Consider the following 21,579-nt stretch of genomic DNA (forward strand, 5'->3'; position numbering starts at 1 on the left):
CCCGGTCACGTGCTGCGCCTGCGTCCTAAGCTCGGCCTTTTCCCGCAGCATTACGGCTTGCAGACGTTTCGTTAGGCGGCCCTCGGCCCGAAACGGAACGGGATACAACCGGCAATCATGGTCAGTACCGGGCCCAAACCAGGCGCGGTGGGGAGGGCGGGACCGGCTTTGCGTTCCCGAGCTCGGCTAGCTTCTGGTTTGGTCTCCTGCTGCCTGGATGGATTCCGATTAGGAAGCGGAGGGCCCAGCCGCGGAAGCGAGTTCCAGCGTGGCTGGAATGGCTGCTCGGGCTGTGCTTGAAGTTGCTGCTGATGGGAGAGCGGCGGCCTCCCGCAGCTTCCTTCAGACTGGCTCCCGAGTCTGCTGTTCTCCCGTTTGGCTGCTTCTGTTTCCATTCCGACTTAAAAGAGTTTCTTCCTCAGGCCCCAAGCAACCCTTTTTCATTGGCTCTCTGTCTCTCTGTCTCTCTGTCTCTCTCTCTCTCTCTCTCTCTCTCTCTCTCTCTCTCTCTCTGTCTCTCTCTGTCTCTGTCTGTGTCTCTCTCTCTCCCTGGGAAACTATGGAGCAGGGGTCTTCAAACTTGGCCCTTTTATGACTTGTGGACTTCAACTCCCAGAATTCCTCAGCCAGGCACGCCGGCTGAGGAATTCTGGGAGTTGAAGTCCACCAGTCACCAAAGGGCCAAGTTTGAAGACCCCTGCTCTGGAGGGTAGTTTAGACCAGCGTTTCCCAACCTTTAGGAACTTGAAGATGCGTGGACTTCAACTTCCAGAATTCCCCAGCCAGCTATGCTGGCTGGGGAATTCTGGGAGTTGAAGTCCACGCATCTTCAAGTTCCTAAAGGTTGGGAAACGCTGGTTTAGACTGAAGCTCTTTCCTAGGAACTGGGCTTGGCTTAAGGAGAGAGCTAGGATCCCTGCAGGACTTGGGCCTGTGGAATGAATGAGAAATAAGAATGAGAAACAATAACAAGGGAGCCAACTTAAAATACAATAAAAATCAACTTGGTGTCATTTCATGGTTTGGCAGAGAAGCCCCAATTATGAGCCTTCTCCTAGATTTGCCTTTCTCCCCCCCCCCTCCCCCTTGAACGTGTTTCCTTGACGTTTGCTGTTGTCTGGATATGTGTGTTTGCTGTTTTCTACAGCACATAGTTAAAACTGGGGGCTAAAACGTATAGGGAACGGTTGCTGGAATTGGGTATGTCTAGTGTAACGAAGAGAAGGGTGACACGATAGCAGTGTTCCAATATCTCAGGGGCCGCCACAAAGAAGAGGGAGTCAAGCTATTCTCCAAAGCACCTGAAAGCAGGACAAGAAGCAACGGATGGAAACTAGTCAAGGAGAGAAGCAACCTAGAACTAAGGAGAAACTTCCTGACAGTTAGAACAATTAACCAGTGGAACAGCCTGCCTCCAGAGGTGGTGAATGCTCCAACACTGGAAGTTTTTAAGAAGAGACTGGAGAGCCATTTGCATGAAATTGTATAGGGTTTCCTGCCTTAGGGGGTTGGACTAGATGACCTCCAAGGTACCTTCCAACAACAACATCTTGTTCTTCTTCTTCTTCTTCTTCTTCTTCTTCTTCTTCTTCTTCTTCTTCTTCTTCTTCTTCTTCTTCTTCTTTTTCTTCGTATAAAAACTGGTTCAGTGTTGCTTCATGGCATTATATTTTTCCAGTGAATGAGTAAATCTCATTGTGGGAACAGCAACAGGTTTAATATTTTTTTAAAAAACACGTAGAGAGAAAGCATTGGTCTGGCAGCGTCAAGCTAAGTAAAGCTGCTGTATTGCTTTTTGTATAAAAAATACATAATTGTTTTGTAGGGCTGATTAGCAGCAAATACATCTGAGGAATAATTTCTGGAGTAGCATATTTTCAAATGAAAAGGGGTCCTAGTTGGTCCTAGCAGACTTAGGATGTGATGTTACAGGCGTACCTAACTTTGGAAAGGCAGAAAGAAGACTTGAGCCCATTTCATTAGCAAAAGGAAATTTAATAGGTGACTTTTTTTCTTGAGGATAGTCAGAAGAGGTGTGGTTGCTGTTTTTTTTTTTTAGAATTTAGTTCACTATTGACTTTTTTCTCCAGCTGCAGACATTTTCATGAGACAAGGGTAGATTGATAGTATGTAATTTGGGAAATATAAATAAAAACTAAATTCATAATATGTAACTTGTTGATTATAGATGGATAGTCATAAAAAATTGAATAGTTTCCTATATAGGTTGTCAGTGCTTCTGATGATTTCCAGTGTTTTCACAGTAATTAAGGCAGAATTCTGTAAGCATCTCTGCTGTCAGAATGGGTTTTCCAGTACAGTTTTCCATTTTCCACCTTATTCTTTATTTTCAGCTTCTTGGTTCTCAGATCTTTTTCTCTGTCATAGACCAGCATAAAACAATCATGAAGCATTTCCTCTGTTGCATTAATTCTTCTAAGCTTCCCCCCCCCTTCATTTGATAAATTGTCATATGGATGTTTAACTTTTTTTTATCCATTTATTCAAGGGGTTTGTCAAAGTTGTCAAGAATAAGGCCTACTTTAAGAGGTACCAAGTCAAGTTCCGAAGAAGGAGAGGTCTGTTCCGCTAGACATTTTTTCATATTTATACAAATAGTGATAACATCTGTGTATAACACCTTTTCCTAAATCTATTTGATCTGGGTGTTTTTTTCTTATTCAGAGGGAAAGACTGATTACTATGCTCGTAAGCGCTTGGTGATTCAAGATAAAAACAAGTACAACACTCCTAAATACAGGATGATTGTACGTGTCACCAACAGAGATATCATTTGCCAGGTAAGGACATCTTTTGATTTTGGCTGTGGTTAAGAACCAATTTGCATATGTGTCTCATATAGTGATTTCGTGTAGATATTTTATAATGTATAGCATCCTTAGCTTATGAGCATGTTTATCTAGGCTTTTTCTCTCAACATTTCAATTTTTTTAGACTGAAATTACGTTCTGAAACTAGAGCAGTTCATGCTTTTAATAATACTTTTCTTTTAGAAGAAAGTTTAAAGGTAAAGGTTCCCCCGCACATGCGTGCTAGTCGTTTCCAACTCTAAGGGCCGGTGCTCATCTCCATTTCAAAGCCGAAGAGCCAGCGTTTGTCCGAGGACATCTCTGTGGTCACGTGGCCAGCATGACTAAATGCCAAAGGCGCACGGAACGCTGTTACCTTCCCACCATAGTGGTCCCTATTTTTCTACTTGCATTTTTACGTGCTTTCGAACTGCTAGGTTAGCAGAATTCGACCCGCCAAACTGCCGACCTTCTGATCGACAAGCTCAGCATCCTAACCCACTGAGCCACCGCGTCCCTTACAGAAGAAAGTTACACCTGTACTATTTAGAACTTCATTTGATGCTTTATGTTAAATCAAGATTGATTACATTGCTTTATAAAACAGTGAATTGCACTTCCCCTATCAAATCAGTGTGTGCAATCTTGGGGTTCTTTTGGACTTGTAATTCCTATACTTGGTCCCAATGATTTAACAGTGACATCTCTTGTGACCTGGGAAGCGTGCCTTCTCTGCCCCACAGCTTGCCCTCTTAAGTATCAGACCCCCTTCAGAGATTTGTGTGGTTCTCACTCTGATGATAATTCTGAAAGGGCTTGAAACCCTGGCTGTGGGTAGAATGGATGTGGCTCCCTTATTAACACAGTGTAGTTTTTAGATAGATACTGTCCGATTTATGTTGTATCAAATTTTTTTTATAGTATTCATTTTAAGTTGTGAGCTGCCAAGGGTTTTGGAATTAGGCAGCAGCTAAATATAATAAAATAAGTAATATTTTTTAATATTTCACCAGTAATTATGCTTAGAGAAAGAGTGGACAACATGTAGCCTTTGACCTAAATTCAGTCTTCTTGCAGTTGAGCATGGAAGAAGTGGGCGAATGTGGAAAAGGACTGTCAAAAAGAGAAATAGACCTTATCAGGTAGTTATGTGATAAGATGCTAGAGGTGCTATAAGACGCCATTCCTGGATTCCTGTTTTACATAGTAAACTAAATGTGTTTTCTGCAAACCTGGGAAACCACGTTTGGATACATACATGGGGGACTTTCAGATACTGGCTTGACTCATGGATCTGTTCCCTAGATTAAAGAGACTCAGTTTGGGAGTATTTGCTGCATAAGACAATTGCAGTGAATGGATTTGAGATCACTCGGTGTTCCCTTTTTTTAGATTGCATATGCCAGAATTGAAGGTGACATGATTGTCTGTGCTGCATACGCTCACGAGCTGCCGAAGTATGGTGTGAAAGTAGGCTTGACCAATTATGCTGCTGCTTATTGCACGGGCTTGCTGATGGCCCGTCGGGTATGTATCTCTTTGAAAGTTATTATTTGGGCCTCCTTATCATAAGGAAGATCTGCAGTCATTGATATTGCAATATGGGGAATGAATTACAAATCAATAACCAATAGGCACAAAGCTTTTCTGTGTGAAGTCCCTCAAGTTCAGTGAAAATAGTGTGTTAAATTAGTAATTTTTATTAGCGAGATAAAAGGCGTTAAGTTCTAGAGTTTAATTTGAATAGCTACAGAGATTTAAGCTTGGCTGTTAAAAGGGGATCCGTTTTGTAGCACCGTATAGATTTTTCCAGGGCAAACAGGGCTGCTAGCGCCGCGCATGCGCGGCGCTGTTTCCGTGTGTGTACGCACGCACACCAATTTGAAACCTCCTTCCTCCGGGCCGTGAGCCTGGAAAGGTTGGAGACCTCTGTTTTATAGCATGTTGATTGTATTTTACATTTTGAACTTCCTGGAATTTTGACAAGAGTGGTAATACATAAATTAAAAATCTCAAAAATGAGCAAAAATGACATGGCTTAATGAGAACCAACTCAAGGACATAATTATAGAGAAACCTTGTTTTAAAGGACTACTTGGGGAGAGTGCAATTATAATACTATTCTGAACTGTTTATTATGAAAGTATATAATCCTGGCAGTGTAGGTTATCTGTGATAAGTGTCATCATGATGCCCCTTTTACAAATGGCATGATTATGTTATTATTCAAATGAGGTAAATCACTGAGGAAACATGAGCCAGCACTTTTGAAATCTGCTGTAGCAGAATCCAGTAAATTGTCATAAATCAAGCTTTCATTGTTGCTCCTTAAAAAAGCATCGCATCTTAAAAAATTTTTTTCAGCTTTACAGGGTGTGTTGATTTCATTCCTGTGGGGTGGCAAGCATTGCACATCACTGTATAAATGAAGCGTGAACTTTTTTTGGCAAGGAAAACTTAACCCATGCTGTTGTTTTGCAGCTTCTGAATAAATTTGGTCTTGATAAGATCTATGAAGGCCAAGTTGAAGTGACTGGTGATGAATACAATGTGGAAAGTGTGGATGGACAGCCTGGCGCCTTTACCTGTTATCTGGATGCTGGTCTCGCTCGGACGACTACGGGAAATAAAGTCTTTGGTGCTCTGAAAGGAGCTGTGGATGGTGGTCTTTCCATTCCACACAGGTAACTTCTTCCCTTCTGAATTCAGTTCACATTCAGGCAGCCATTACGTTATATGGCTCTCCCCCTCCCTCTCCCCCATTTTTTATACATTTTGAATATACTCATTTTCTAGAGGATATACAGTTGCAAGAAAAAGTATGTGAACCCTTTGGGATTACGTGGAGTGTTGCATGAATTGGCCATAAAATGCACTCTAAACGTCATGTAAGTCACAATAGAAAAACACAGTCTGCGTAAAATAATACTACACAAACATTAGCTGTTGTCATGTTTTAATTGAACATAAGATGGAAACATTCACAGTGCAGGGTGGAAAAAGTATGTGAACCCCTAGCCTAATGACTTCTCCAAGAGCTAATTGGAGCCAGGAGTGAGCCAACCTTGACTCCAATCAGTGTGATGATATTGGATGTGTTGCTGACAGCTGTCCTGCCCTTTAAAAACACACAACTGTTTTGGGTTTACTGGTCTCAAGAAGCGCTGTCTGATGTGAATCATGCCTCGCAGAAAAGAGCTCTCAAGACCTACGATCAAGAATTGTTGACTTGCATGAAGCTGGAAAGGGTTACAAAAGTATCTCCAAAAGCCTTGATGTTCATGTGTCCATGGTAAGACAGACTGTCTACAAATGGAGAAAGTTTAGCACTGTTGCTACTCTCCCTAGGTGTGGTCGTCCTGTAAAAATGACTGCAAGAGCACAGCGCATAATGCTTAATGAGGTAAAGAAGAATCCTAGAGTGTCAGCTAAAGACCTACAGAAATCTCTGGCACATGCTAACATTTTTGTTGACACATCTACAATAAGGAAAACATTAAACTAGAATGGAGTACATGGGAGGACACCACGGAGGAAGCCATTGCTGTCCAAAAAAATATATTGCAGCATGTTTGAAGTTTGCAAAAGAGCACCTGGATGTTCCACAGCACTACTGGCAAAATATATTGTGGACAGATGAAACCAAAATTGAGTTGTTTGGGAAAAACACTACAGTATGTGTGGAGAAAAAAAGGCACAGCACATCAACATCAAAACCTCATCCCCACTGTAAAACATGGCGGAGGGAGCATCATGGTTTGGGGCTGCTTTGCTGCCTCAGGGCCTGGACGGATTGTTGTCATTGATGGGAAAATGAATTCCAGAGTTTATCAGGACATTTTGCAAGAAAACGTACGACCATCTGTCTGCCAACTGAAGCTCTGCAGAGGATGGGTGATGCAACAGGACAATGACCCAAAGCATACAAGTAATTCAACAAGGCTTCAACAGAACAGAATATGCCTTCTGGAGTGGCCCAGTCAGAGTCCTGACCTCAACCCGATTGAAATGCTGTGGCATGACCTTAAGAGAGCGATTCACACCAGACGTCCCAAGAATATTGCTACACTGAAACAGTTTTGTGAAGAGGAGTGGTCCAAAATTACTCCAGATTGTTGTGCAGGTCTGATTTGCAACTACAGGAAACGTTTGGTTGAGGTTATTGCTGCCAAAGGAGGGTCAACCAGTTATTAAGTCCAAAGGTTCACATACTTTTTCCACCCTGCACTGTGAATGTTTCCATCTTATCTTCAATTAAAACATGACAACAGCTAATGTTTGTGTAGTATTATTTTAAGCAGACTGTGTTTTTCTATTGTTGTGACTTACATGACGTTTAGAGCACATTTTATGGCCAATTCATGCAAAACTCCACATAATCCCAAAGGGTTCACATACTTTTTCTTGCAACTGTAAGTGTGGCTGAGGTCACTTGTATTCTATTGGGGGGAGGTTATAGATTTTTTTTATCTAAAAAATATCCATTTTTTATCCACCTTTATTATCTTTATAAATAACTCAAGGTGGTGAACCACCTCCTTTCCCCTCCCCCCCCATCACAACAATCCCGTGAGGTGAGGTGAGCCAAGAAGGTTACTGGCTCGAAATCACTTGGCTGGCTTCCATAAATAAATAAATAAATAAAGTGGACTAGAATTCAGTGTCTTCCGGTTTCTAATCTGGTGGTTTGACCACAACACCAAACTGGCTTTCCGTTGCCGCCGACAACTCTTTATTTTCTATAGTGGACTCAGTGCTTATTTGCCATATGCAGTTCACCGCTAAAATCTTACACGAACTGGATGCACAGAAATCTGATATTCTCTTCACTTTAGTAGGTTTTGTGAATTAAAAGATTAGTAAAATAGGATCGTTGTACCGTTCTGTAATAATCCCATCTTTTTATTTTGCTTTTAACTGGCTACTGCGTGATGATATCCCACTGACTGAACACTCCGTAGTTGGTCCTTGGTGTGTGTATGATTGATCTTGGTGTTTCAAGACGGGACTGATGGTGGCTGAAACTCTTGGATCTGAATCTCCCCCCCCCCCCAAAAAAAACAAACTTTTTGGAATCTCACAATGTATGCTCCACATCTTAATCCAGTTTGCTCCCAGAGTGTATAATGCTCAGCTCTTTGTTTCATAGTACCAAGCGTTTCCCTGGTTATGACTCAGAGAGCAAAGAATTCAATGCAGAAGTCCACCGCAAGCACATCATGGGCCAAAACGTTGCAGATTACATGCGATACCTGATGGAAGAAGACGAGGATGCTTATAAAAAACAGTTCTCTCAATATATCAAGAACAATGTAACACCTGACATGGTAATACATCATAAAGTCCTTGAATTACTGCTTAGCAACAGACCCATTTCATTGTAGTTAAGGAATTGCTAAAGCAAACTTGTAGGTCACCAAAATTTGGACCTGATGTCATTGCTGCGTGGTTACATGCACTCTTGAGCATGGCTTGTTCAATAAGTATCTTGTCCATATATAACGTTGACAAATGCACCTCAGCAGTGTGGCTGCTTACCTGCTTGTTTGCAATGTGTGCATGATTTTTGGCACATCTTATCTGCTAGCTTGCCTTTCTGCTGTTTGAAAGTTTCCCTCCATCTTTCCCTGAAGTACTCCAGTAGCCGTTGGCTTTTTGGCTTTTTCTTACTGCTATTTCCCTCTTCCCTCAAAATACTTTGCTGTCTGGAAAAAAAAAACACAGTTTGGTTTTTACCGGGCATAAAACAGCTCCATTTTTTGGTCCCCGCATGGATAAAACGTGAATGTTTCAGTTTGGATATAAGCCACTTGAAACCAGTTGTGACGTGCAGGAACCATTTTGCAGATCCTTCTTTAGTCTGTATTTGTGGTATAATTGATTTTAGGGTTGTAGAGGGGGAAGGACTCCCATTTGACTTTATTGCCCTGTTCGTTTCCCCCCCCCCAAGAGTAATATGTACTAAATATGTAGTAAGTATGAATTAATGATTAAATATGTTGCCACAGATGGAAGAAATGTATAGAAAAGCGCATGCTGCAATACGTGAGAACCCTGCCTACGAAAAGAAACCTAAGAGAGAAGTTAAAAAGAAGAGGTAAGATGGCCTTTTTTCCCCCCCTAAGAGAAAGCATAGGAAACATGTAATTGTATGTTAGTGAAGAAATGTATAAACATTGAAATACACACACACACACACACACTGCATATAGAAATATAGGGAATATGGGGAAATTCTACCACTGGAAAGGGCTGGACAAAGGGCAGCACTGATCCTGATCATAGTGGACCAAGCACTAAGCAGCAGATCATAGAAGCGGGTCTACCACACCATTTATTTATTTATTTATTTATTGGATTTATATACCGCCCTTTCCCGAAGGACCCAGGGCGGTTTACAGGATATTTAAAAGAAAAATCAATACAAAAGTTAAAAACAATTAAAAAAGATTAAATCAATCCCTGAGAGAAAAATAAAGACCCCAGTTAAAGTTCAAAAAAATTCTCAGCCTGGGCCCGAGAGCTCGAAGAGCCAGGTCTTCAGGTCCCGGCGGAATGAACGGAGGTCGGGGGCAATCCTAAGCTCCGCGGACAGCTGGTTCCAAAGGGCAGGCGCGCCCACTGAGAAGGCCCTACCCCTGGGTGTTACCCGCCGGCAATCTTTAACCGCCGGCACCCTGAGAAGACCCTCCCTGTGGGAGCGCACTGGACGAAGGGAGCTTGATGCTGGCAGCAGGTGTTCCCTGAGATATCCCGGACACTAGACAGGACGCAAGGTAGAGACTGTGCAGAGAGACCATAGAGACAGTTCAACACATAGTGGCAGGTTGTAAGATGGCAGGCAGGAGCAGCATACATTCAGCAGCACAGCCAAGTAGCTGACATTGTGTACAGGATCATCTGTACAGAGTATGAGCAAGACCCTCCTATGTTTAGATGGAAGATCCCGCAAGATCTTGTGTAGAGTAAGGAAGTTTATGGGACTTCCATATCCAGCCAGACAAGTACTGACCAGTCAACTGGACATTGTGGTAGTGGACAACAACCAGAAGACAGCAAGTTCAGGAAGAAGGATTATGTGAAGCTGGAGAAGTACCAGGAACGAAAGAAGGAACTAGAGAGGGTGTGGAAAGTAAATGTCAAAAGTTGTCCCAGTGGTAATAAGGGGTCACTGAGGGCTGTGACCCCTAAGCTGAGAGAGTGGATCCGACAGATCCCAGGAACGACCGAGGTCTCTCTCCAGAAGAGTGCAGTGCTAGGAAGAGCTAAGATCTTGCGCAGAACCCTCCAACTTGCAGGCCTCTGATAGAGCATCTGAGATGGAGGAAGATGCACAGCACCCATGAGGGTGAGAAGGGTATTTATTCATTTGGGAGGGATGCTAAAAAGGAATAATTTTTATTCTGTGTTAAGAGTTTAGGTTTTTTTCCCTAGCAGAATACAATTTAATATGGAGCTTAAACTCAGGTTCCTGTGTTTTAAGGTGGTAGCAAATAACTCCAGCTTGGTTGCTGTTCAGTAGACTGCAGCAGCACGCCAAGTCCCTCCTGTTTTGCTTTGGTTGGACACCTGTCTGTGTTGGTGAAAATACATTCTTGGATTTTAGAGGTGTACACAAAACATGTTCGATTTCAAACAGAAAAAAAACACTGTCTTGAGAGTTCTTTGATGCATTTTGGCTGGGCAGTGATTCTTCAGAACCAAAACCAGGATATCCAGAGGGATCTTACAGGAGTGAGTAGGAGAAAAGTAGGGCACCACTTTTCTTTTTCATGGCATGCATACAGGTAGTTCTCAAATTACGATCAGTCGCTAAGCTGCTGCTGGAAGTTTTGGTAGACCTACCTAGGGGATACTGACGACCTGGATTCAAATTCCAATGTGCATGTGCGCGCGCACACACAGTCAGGTGACCACCTCTTGGCAACTGAGTGAAATTTATAGCTGTTTGTGGTGTCCTGCGATAGCATTATTACAGTGGTTTTTGCAAAATAACATTTCCGGTTTTCTCCAAAACCAAGCCCATTGGTTCACTTAATTACTGTGTTGTTCACTTGTCTGCGGTGATTCACTTACCAACCACTGCAAAAGTTGGAAAATCAGGTCTGTTATGTTTGCATCACAACTGTCGCAGGTTGTGATGGATAGACTCCATTACGGTTGTAACGTGAAGGCTACCTGTACTGGCTTGCCCACCAAAGTTTCCAGTATCTGCCTTTTGTTATCTCTCCTTGTGCTATGCTGGAAATTGAGGAAATTAGTGGTAGCAATCTAGCTGCCCTATCTGACCCTTAATCTTTCTAGCCTTACCTCCCCTTAGCCATCAACTCCACCGCATACAGACATGGGCCACTAGAAATGGAACATTTTGCACATTCCTGTCATACAGTTATATTAATAAGCTGTGTGCAGCCTGCTTGCCTTGAAATTTCTGCTTTCGCTTGGAATATAAGAACAGACTCTTCAAAATAACGAGCAGTAGTCCAAATGTAAACAAAATTTCCCCAGCTACCATAAAACACGACATGAGGCAGTGGGATTGCATTGTACTTACCATTTTCAAAAGGAAAATAATTGGTTCCATTACATAAGCATCACTATTCCAGTGCCAAACCTCAGAATGTGAAGCAAATTTGTGTTAATTATCAGCTCTTTTGATATAAAATTGTGCAATTTTCTATTTTGAAATTATTATGGAAAAGTGGCATTTTCTGTTAAAACTAATAGCTTTCAAGCTTGCTAGAATGTGCTTATTGGGATTCATTCTTATTAATTCTAAGATCATTTACAAGTCCAGTATATTAATCTGTTTAACCAACCTAAGAATACCGGTAGATAGAGAAGTTTGCACAGGTGGAGGCATCCTTAAGCCAAACTCCTGCTCAGTGAACTATTAGATGATCAAATATGGCTCTGTTTATGAGAATGTTAAATGGATGCAATGAGCAGAGACAACCATGTATGGGTGGGCAAGGGTACAGGTCATCTTCAACTAGAAGAAGAGATGGTTTGGATGCCTTTGTGCAATTACATGAGTAATTTTTCTCTGGTAGTGTAGTATCTGACCATTAATGCTAAGGATGCTTAGGGTGTCAGTTCTTTTTTCTTTTTTAAAGATTCATTTATGCCAGATAGGTTCTCTACATTAGCAAGAATAATCAAACCCCAAAATCTTTTTTGCAGGTGGAACCGTCCTAAGTTGTCCCTTGCTCAGAAGAAAGATCGTGTGGCTCAAAAGAAAGCTAGCTTCCTTCGGGCTCAGGAACGTGTGGCTGATAGTTAAGATGCCTTCCATAATTTTCTGTGAAGATTTTGGAATACAGAATAAACTTATTGAATCAATGTTGTAAGTGTTGACTTGCTGAGATTGAATTCTAGCTGCATTTGAATTGATCAGCTGGTTTTTTGGCTCTCCCCTTTTATACTTATAAAAGAAGATCAGTCTAGCTTCACTGTAGGAAACACCTCTATATCCCACTTTTCCTTTGCGGGCTGAAGGCATATCACTCCCTTCAGCGTTTTCCTCTCAACACTAGTATTATGAGATATGCTGGATTTATAGAATATGATTGGCCCCAAGTCACCCAAGAAGCTTTCATGGATGGAGTTGGTCTTGGACCTCGGTAATCTTATTAAATTCAACATCTCAACTACTATGCCTCACTGGTGCTGATATGCTGCTAAATCTTCAAACTATTAAATAAAATCCATCAGGTAAGTGATAAACATCTGGGTTTATGGTCTCCTTATCGGGGACATCTGAAAGCAGACTCTAATCGTGGTCTCTAGATTTACTAGAGATACAGCTTGCAGAATTCCCAGGCACTACATAGCCAGTGACTAGCAATTAATGAAACTCATTTAATGAAATCCCAGAAATTACTTGTTTCCTTCTGGAATACATTGATCTCACTTTTGGAATCTCATCTGGAAATTTTCCAAACATAATTTTTCCGGAACAAGAATGGATTCTGGTATTGTGGAAAGAAACGGCACAACTTTTCTCCAGCATCTGTTCAGGCTGTACTAAGTTACGCTTAAGTTAACTGATTTCTGCCTTAGTTGTGTTCTGGATCATGCTGAGAACTATATACATAAATACAACTTCCCTTCAGATCTTAAGCTTATATGCGTATTGAATAGGGAGGTAGGATTATCTTCCATTTGAGCTTTTCACGTGTTCAGGTGAAATGGGACCTGCATCAATGTTTTCGCTATTCTTGATCCACATCCTTTATTTAATAGAACTGATGATAAAGCCAATACCAGGTCTAAATTTGAACCTATCAGGAAAATCTGACTTTAAATTCCTTTTCCACTTGAAATCATGAACTTAAGGGTAACTCATTTTTTTCTCAAACCACTACTCTTTCAAGAATTTTTTTTCATAAGAATAAATTTTGGGATACAAGGCTTATTTGTTCTTTCTACCATTTGCATAATTAGGATATCCATGAGAACAGTCATGACTTAGCAGTTACATTTCAGAATGGGTTGCGTGCTTCCATTTGTCTTCCTTTTGGCATTTCCTGGTTTTCAAGTCTCAACCTCCTGAGTAGTTTTGTCCTGTCTGAGAACTTATTTCCCCTAGTGTCTGGCAGTGTACAAACTCCTTCAGTAAGGACACAATCTTTTGGGGGAAACTTCCTACCGGTATGTAATTCTTTTATAAGTAATAAAGGTACCTTTAATTTTCCAAGGCTATCTCTAATCCAAAATTACAGCTTCAAAAGAGCCAGAAACAAATCTCTAATCATGGGTTTAATAGATGGGAGAATTTGAAGAGCTGAAGTATAATCTATTTCAGTCATCTGTTTCTTCCTGATAGAAGTGATTTCGTGCAGCATCTTTTTGTAGTTAGCCATTAATCTCACTTGGTCTCAGGTAGCATCACCAAGCTGGCCTTGGTCATTGGTCTTGAAAGGCTAAGAAATCTCATGGTATTATAAATTTTAGACCCACCACAATTCCAGTTTGGCAAGTCAGCAAGGAGAAAGCCTACTTCTGCATTGTTGCTAAGAAAATTATACAAATATGTGAAGCTATCAAGTCACACTCAGAATAGTACTGTCATTGAGGGTATGTTTTGCTTTTTGCTATAATTAAATACATGATTCAGAGATGCTCAATATCTTACCTTGTGAGATAAACTGCAAACTCAGAATCAACATTCTCGTGGGGGAGTGATGGATACAGAGAGATCCCTCAGCCCCTCTTGCTCCTAGAAGTAAATACGTTTTTTGTTTCTTTTGAAACGGGACAAAAGTTGCTGGGTGGAGGGTAGAAAGTGAGGTACATCATCTCCCCAAACAGCTTTTGCTCCATAGCTGGAAACTCCAGAAATCTGTGGGGACATCCAGGTGTATTGATAGTTTAAAGAATCTGATTTTTGTAGAATGAGCCTAACGAGTTTATATTACGTTAAAATTTCTGTTGTGATAAATTATGAGTTTTTTATTTTATAGAAATTGAGGAACTTTTTTAATAGCCTTGATCATGCTTCAGGCTTGTTTCCTTTTACTATCTCGTGATGTTGTAAATTAGGGTGCCAATCTCTTTAGCAGTTGTAGTTATGTATTTTCTTTTTTAAATGGGCAGCTGCTTCTGTAACAGCTCTGTTTCCTTTTTTAAATCACTATTTCCATGCTAATATTTAAACTAATAATTGATTTTTCTTTTAGTAAAGTTTGCTTTTACATAATTCTGGTGAAATAAGACAGTATTTCAAAAGATTGGATGTGGGAGGGGAGGGCTGATTCATTCTTGATATACAGTTTAACCCAAAATTGTCAGGCAGATAACGATTGTAGAGAGTAAGGAAATCATCTTGATGGAAATGTGACAAGCTGTTACCTAGGGCAGTGGTGGCGAACCTATGACACACGTGCCAGAGGTGGCACTCAGAGCCCTCTCTGCTGGCACATGTGCCACTGCCGCCAGCAGCAGGTCCATCAGGCCACCACCACTGCCTGGAGCAGGAGCCCCGCCCAGTACAAAGGAGGCAAAGCGGCCAACTTGCAAGCTCGAGCAGAGGTGGTAGAGCAGAGGTCACCAACCACTTTCGATTGATGGACTGGAAGAAAAGGGGAGGGGAAGCATTTTACATGCATGCATGTGCGCACGGGGCTGCGAGCGTGCACATGCTGCAAATGGGGTGGGGTTAGTGCCTGTGTGATACTCACCAGCCCTGCCCCTTTCTTCCATGGTGCAGCATCTTGTATCTGCACCCCGCAGTGCTGCGGCGGCTGTTTTTGCGCCTTGCAGCACAGTGGTCCTTTTTTGTGCCCCCAAGTTTTGCGTGCCAGAGGCGGCGCTCAGAGACTCCTCCCTGCCCCTCCCTGAGGGCACCACAATGTTGATGTAACCCTGGCACTTTGCGATAATTTGGGGTTGCGGTTTGGGCACTCGGTCTCTAAAAGGTTCGCCATCACTGACTTAGGGGAAAGGGACTAAAATGTTAAATCTAGAATGAGATAACATTCAAAAGCAGATCAGGCTGAAGGCATCGAATTCATTGAAGTATAAGAAGGATGATGTATACAGCACAATCAGACTTGCAAGACCAATACCAGCTCCCTAAGTAGGTCAGACCATGAAATCATCTCTTCACCAAGAATAAAACTACTTTTATCGATACTGGTTATAATAGAAGGTCCCTTGGTTCTTTAGACTAGTGCAGCAGCTCCCAACCTTTTTTATTCCCCGCACCCCTAGAACGCTTCTCATGTATTCTCGCACCCCTTACAAAAGTTCGAAATAACAGCAACAAATTTTGCATATACACTATGATTTTGAAAACCCAAGTTTTCTCACCCCCTGAAATATCTTGCACCCCAGGGGTGCAAGCACCCCTGGTTGGGAACCCCTGGACTAGTGGCTCTCTACATAGGCCATATGGTTTCCTGGGGACGGGGACACCCAAACTTAATTGCCAAACATTTGATCAAATTGATGAAATCCTCAATTTCATTCTCTGTTTCAGCAGCACACTTACTAAAAATCACTAGTTTACAATAAATATATTAATTAAAACAGCAGAATGTTATATCCCAGCTAACAGCAATTACAGTAGCACTTAAAAATTTATCATATTTCTGCATAAATATGACCTACATTGTGATCTGTTTTCCACACCGTCCTAAAGCTAAAGAACCCATTTAAACAACTAAGTCTAAAGCATACATGTTCATTTATTCATTGAGGAAAGTGATCCAAATTTATATATGTGTATGTTTTGTGTATCTGAAAGTCTGGAATTATCTGTTCATTTGAAATACCGTATTTTCCAGCGTATAAGACGATGGCGTATAAGACGACCCCCTACATTTCCTGTTAAATTATAGGGTTTGGGCTATACTCACCGTATAAGACTACCCCTCTTCCAACGCACACCAAATAAAAATTAAAAAACATCAGATTTGATTTTAATATGGTAATTTTAATTCAAATGCTTATGACATGGAGGTACTTAGTAGGAAAACTGTCACTTATAAGCATAAGGCTGTTTGTCATCAAACATGTAAACATAAAACAGTGCAAGTGGATTAAACTTAATAATAATCATAATAATAATAATCATCAGAAGAAGAAGTTGGAAGGGACCTTGGAGGTCATCTAGTCCAACCCCCTGCTAAGGCAGGAAACCCTATACCATTTCAGACAAATGGCTGTCCAGTAGTCTCTTCTTAAAAACTTCCAGTGTTGGAGCATTCACCACTTCTGGAGGCAGGTTGTTCCACTGGTTAATTGTTCTAACTGTCAGGAAGTTTCTCCTTAGTTCTAGGTTGCTTCTCTCCTTGACTAGTTTCCATCCGTTGCTTCTTGTCCTGCTTTCAGGTGCTTTGGAGAATAGCTTGGCTCCCTCTTCTTTGTGCAGCCCCTGAGATATTGGATCACTGCTATCATGTCACCCCTCACCCTTCTCTTCGTTAAACTACACATACCCAATTCTAGCAACTGTTCCCTATTTTCCTAATTCACTTTTTCACTTTTCCTAATTCACTCTAAAGCTTTCCCTGCGCAGAGCCTTAAGTAACACCAGCTGCCTGCAATTAATGCAGGTTCGCATCCCACCAGGCTCACGGTTGACTCAGCCTTCCATCCTTCCGAGGTAGGTAAAATGAGGACCCAGGTTGTTGGGGGCAATAAGCTGACTTTGTAATAATGCTGCTTGTGGGGGTGTGGGGGTGTGTGAAAGCCCTAGTAAGCAGGCATATACATAGAATGAATGCTATTGCTAAGCACATTGATTTGTGCTTTAAATTGTAAGCCGCCCTGAGTCTTCGGAGAAGGGCGGGATATAAATGGGATTTTTTTTAAAAAAAAGACCAAATGGGAGATCCGCTCCAGGTTTTCCACCCAGCCTGCCCAGTTCCTGAGTCAAATGTGTCCTTAGAGCTAAGCTGCTTCTCTGGCTATGCATTCCCCACCTGCCTTTCAAGTTGGGATAGACTACAGCTGCTCTTCAACTTTAGAAGGAAAGACGCCCAGACCCCAGCCTGTAAAAAATCACAGACTGCAACTTCTTCTTCAATTGGTCCTGCTTTCCCTGCACAGACTAAATGGGAGATCCGCTCCAGGTTTTCCAGCCAGCCCTGTCCCTAAAGTTTCAGCACCTGGCCTTTAAGACGACCCCTGACTTTTGAGAAGATTTTCATGGGTTAAAAAGTCGTCTTATACGCCGGAAAACGGTAAGAGGTGTTCCAATGAATAGGATGATAATCAGGTGTGATGTCCTGCCTTATTTAAAGGACTGAATTCTGGGTATTCACCATCAAAGACTGATCTTCACAACACAGGTATAAGGAAGTGTGTAATAGTTTAAAAAAGATTTCTGGCATCTAAAAATAGTTGTTGCTCACCAGGCTGGAAGAGTTAACAAAACTGCTTCCAGAGAGTTAGGCTCCACCAGTGCACTGTCAGGCAGATCATGTACAAATGAAAGAATTCAACACCACTGTTACCCTTCCCAGGAGTGACTGATCAACTTAAGATCATACCAAGGATAAGGCATGTAATATTGGAGGCCTCAAGGAACTTCAAGATAACATCTAAGGAATTAAAGGCCTTTCTTGCGTTGCTAGATGTCAATATCTATGAGACCATCATCAGAAGAGCACTGAACATGGGTGTGCATGGCAGGATTGCAAGGAGAAAGTCACTACTTTCCAAAAAGAACATTGCTGTCCATGTGGTAGCAGTATAACAGACCAGGATGGTTTGCCATTGATAAAACATTGATAGAACTATGAATTCTGAACTGTACCAGCAAATTTTACAGGAAAATATCAGGATATCTATCAGTGAACTTTGGGCTCCAGAGAATGGGACTTACACCATAACAACAATCCATGTCATATAATCAAAGAATGATTAAAGAAGAAGAAAATGTTTTGGAATGGGCCATCAAAGCTTGTTGCCTTGGAAGAGTGAGGAAGATTCTCAGGGATGACTCACACCCTGGATGGTATCTCTTTACTCTCCTACCATCTGGTAGGAGATATAGGAGTATAGCCAGCCGTACCAACAGGCTGAAAAGTAGCTTTTATCCGTGGGCTGTTAGGCTTTTAAATGGGATATAATCTGTGAACTTATGCAGAATTGACTTGGGAGGCCGGTGTATGGTGTAGTTGGTTCACATGGTGTGGTAGGATGGAGGGTTTGTTGTCACTGTGTGTTGGGGGGAGAGAGCACGGGGGGGGGGGAGGCTCAGCTAATCTCAATGTACACGTTGTACTTTGACAATAAAGGTTTATTATTATTATGACCTTAATCCTATAGAAATGTTGTAGGAAGCAGGGAACTCATGTAAGGAAGCCCACAACCCTGAATTAAAGCTGTTCCATAAGAGGAATTGGTTAAATTTCCTCCAAGTCAATGTTCAGGACAACAGTTATCTGAAATATTTAGTTGCACTTATAGGATGCACACCAGTTACTGAAAGCGAACGTTCACATAACTTTTGCCACACATAGATTTGGATCATTTTCCTCAAATACATGAACTATAGGTAAAGGTTCCCCTGCACATGCGTGCTAGTTGTTTCCAACTCTAGGGGCTGGTGCTCATCTCCGTTTCAAAGCCAAAGAGCCAGAGCTTGTCCGAGGACGTCTCTGTGGTCATGTGGCCGGCATGACTAGACGCCAAAGGCGCACGGAGCGCTGTTACCTTCCCACCACAGTGGTCCCTATTTTTCTACTTGCATTTTTACGTGCTTTCGAACTGCTAGGTTGGCAGAAGCTGGGAGGAGTAACAGGCGCTCACTCTGCTACGTGGCACTCGGGATTCGACCCGCCAAACTGCCGACCATCTGATCGACAAGCTCAGCGTCCTAACCCACTGAGCCACCGCGTCCCTTTTACATGAACTATAATGTTTTTGAATTGTTTAATAGGGTTCTCTTCACCTAGTTTTTGGGCTTGCGTGAAGAACAGATCACATTTTAGGTCATATTTATGCAGCAATATAGTTTTACCCTGGGCTCTTATGGGAATCCCTAAATTGAAACTGAATAGAAATGACCAATTGTGTAATGGTGCAACACCTTCCCTGATCTTTTCCATCACTACATGAACTCTTCAATCTCAAGAGGAAAGCAGAAGCACCCTATATCTCATTTCATTAACCTTTTGTTGCATTCTATTGACTTATATATAAAAAAAATGATTAAAAGCAACTATACTCCAACATGTTTCACTAGGGGACAGTAAAGGGCTATCTGCTGGAACAGAGAATCAAACAAACTTGTCATCTCAACAGATTTAATCCAGGTTCGGGTTTCCTATCATTCCTGCTTTGCAGCAATCAGCCTTTAATAAAATGAATCCATAAGTTATCAATTTTTTCTTGGAAGAATATGAAAACTATAGGCAGAAATCAGTGTTTTGGACTTATTTCAACACATCTCTGCACTAAAATTGTTGTATTGATTTGTTTCTTGTATTTGCAGAGGATAAGGCACACATTATACAGACTCAACTATGTAATCAAATTGAACCTTGTTCAAATTTACCCAGAATCAATGAGCTCTTGCTATCGCCAACATTTTATGCTAATAATTACCAGAAATGCAGTGTTTCTACCCAACACGTATAACTACCAGAAAGGGGAAATAGTTCCAGTTTATTGTAAACAGTTCATATTTAAAATAAAAACCTGAAAGTGGTATAACAGCAATCAAAATGAAATACAGTACAAACTGCATTGCTAACAAGTTCCATTATTCCAAACTTTCAAATATATTTTTCCACTGAGCAATGACTGTTAAATATTGACATTCAGACTTACTCACCATGGATTTGCTTATTAAGATTTAAGAATGTTTACTGGTACCACTAATAAATGCTGTCTCTGTCAGTTTAAAAACAAAATTGTGCAAGAAAACTGCTGGTAAAAATATTTATACAAGGCAAAAATGTACAAGACCCCAAAGCAAATAATGTCACACATTATACAGGGAACAACAGTTCTTTTGCCTTTATAAGTGCATGTTTGATAGGTTAAAAAATATTTTGTTGATTTCAAAAAGTGAAATTGTAAATAACTTTTGTAATTTTCTTGCCTTATAAAACAAAACTGAATCAAGTCAAGAGCTAAAGGTGAATTAGTGTCAAGAGGAACATGCACAAGTGTTTCACAAGAGGTCTGCTAAACAACTATGTTGAACAATGTAGTTTAACTAGCTAGATGCTAAATAAGATTCCAAAGATTATCCATGTGTGATCAAAGTTGCCATTTCTTTCTAGATCTTGGGACTATGGCCTGTAGTTCTGAGAAACACACACAACAGAAATGGAAAGTACTACATATTTTTTTTTAAAAAAAAAACAAGTCCAAGAAGGGTGGTAGTGAACACATGTATCGTACCATTGTTGTATTTCATTTTGTTGCTTTGTAAGCAATGCCAAAACCAATACTCATTAGCTTAAGACAAATGCCAATTTAGAAATTAGCTCATCACATAGCCTGAAAACAAAATCTTACAAATTCTTACAAAATCAACTTGAATGTAATATTTTAGTTTCCAAAGTGCATATGGTGAAATCACAACAGTTTGATGGTTGAAGGAACAAATATGATTACCTCCCAATAGGAATCTTCCACCCTACCACTACAATATTGAAATTATTTCAGAACAGTCATACACAGAATTTAACTGTTGAATAGGCTTTCTTTTGGTGAAATTGTCCACTGTGATTTAAATATTTGCTGATAAAAAACTAGGACTCGATTATTTGATTGCATTAAAACTGTGGTTTGGACAAACTAAAGCTTAAGGATCCCTTTGACTTCTTACTTTCAAATGTAAAATGCTTAATAATATTTAATAAATCTGTTCATATAATCCAACTGATTATTGTAGTTTATATTTCATATTGCTGTAGTGTGTGTGTATGATTGTGAATCCAATTTATAAATCCTTAAATGGTAAAATGGTACAACGGCTATTTTTAACTAGGAGATTTAGCAAACTTACTAACATTCAATGTATGTATGAGGTAAATGTGTATACAAATGTAAAAATCTAACAAAAAGTTCTGGTTCGAAAAACTTCCATTTTAAAATATTTTCAATTGTCACATTAATTTTCTTTAAAAATTACTAATGTGCAAATTCTGCCATGCTTAAAATTAACAGATAACCCCCCAAAATATTATTTTTAAAAAGTAATCTAATAGTGATGGGTTCTTCAGATTGATGATTGTAAAGAAACTTCAGAATTTTAAAAATCACATCAGATATTTTTAAAAGCACCACAATACATTTTTGC

General features: G+C 40.7%; 1 protein-coding gene and 1 long non-coding RNA gene across 2 annotated transcripts in view; both read left to right on the forward strand.

Moving 5' to 3' along the window:
• The window catches only part of LOC310638335, a 55,675-nt gene extending 34,522 nt beyond the window's left edge, over window positions 1–21,153 (forward strand). The window contains exon 2 of the long non-coding RNA XR_014492093.1: window positions 18,560–21,153. This is a non-coding gene — a long non-coding RNA (uncharacterized lncRNA). The remainder of the gene's footprint in view (window positions 1–18,559) is intronic.
• RPL5 (ribosomal protein L5) lies at window positions 3–12,152 on the forward strand. The gene is made up of 8 exons (XM_083359327.1): window positions 3–120; window positions 2,510–2,579; window positions 2,686–2,801; window positions 4,203–4,337; window positions 5,292–5,494; window positions 7,960–8,137; window positions 8,819–8,907; window positions 11,994–12,152. The coding sequence occupies exons 1-8, from the start codon at window positions 118–120 to the stop codon at window positions 12,091–12,093; spliced, it is 894 nt and encodes a 297-aa protein (XP_083215453.1). The 5' UTR covers window positions 3–117; the 3' UTR covers window positions 12,094–12,152.
• Window positions 21,154–21,579: the final 426 nt, after the last annotated feature.

This window comes from Vipera ursinii (genome assembly GCF_947247035.1).
Source record: "Vipera ursinii genome assembly, chromosome: 3".
NCBI classification, from domain to species: domain Eukaryota; kingdom Metazoa; phylum Chordata; class Lepidosauria; order Squamata; family Viperidae; genus Vipera; species Vipera ursinii.

Excerpts from the sequence above, each read along its gene's own strand:
- RPL5 (XM_083359327.1), top strand. Across the intron at positions 5,495-7,959 it reads GGTCTTTCCATTCCACACAG|TACCAAGCGTTTCCCTGGTT; the intron begins GTAACTTCTTCC and ends TTTGTTTCATAG. Across the intron at positions 8,138-8,818 it reads ACAATGTAACACCTGACATG|ATGGAAGAAATGTATAGAAA; the intron begins GTAATACATCAT and ends ATGTTGCCACAG.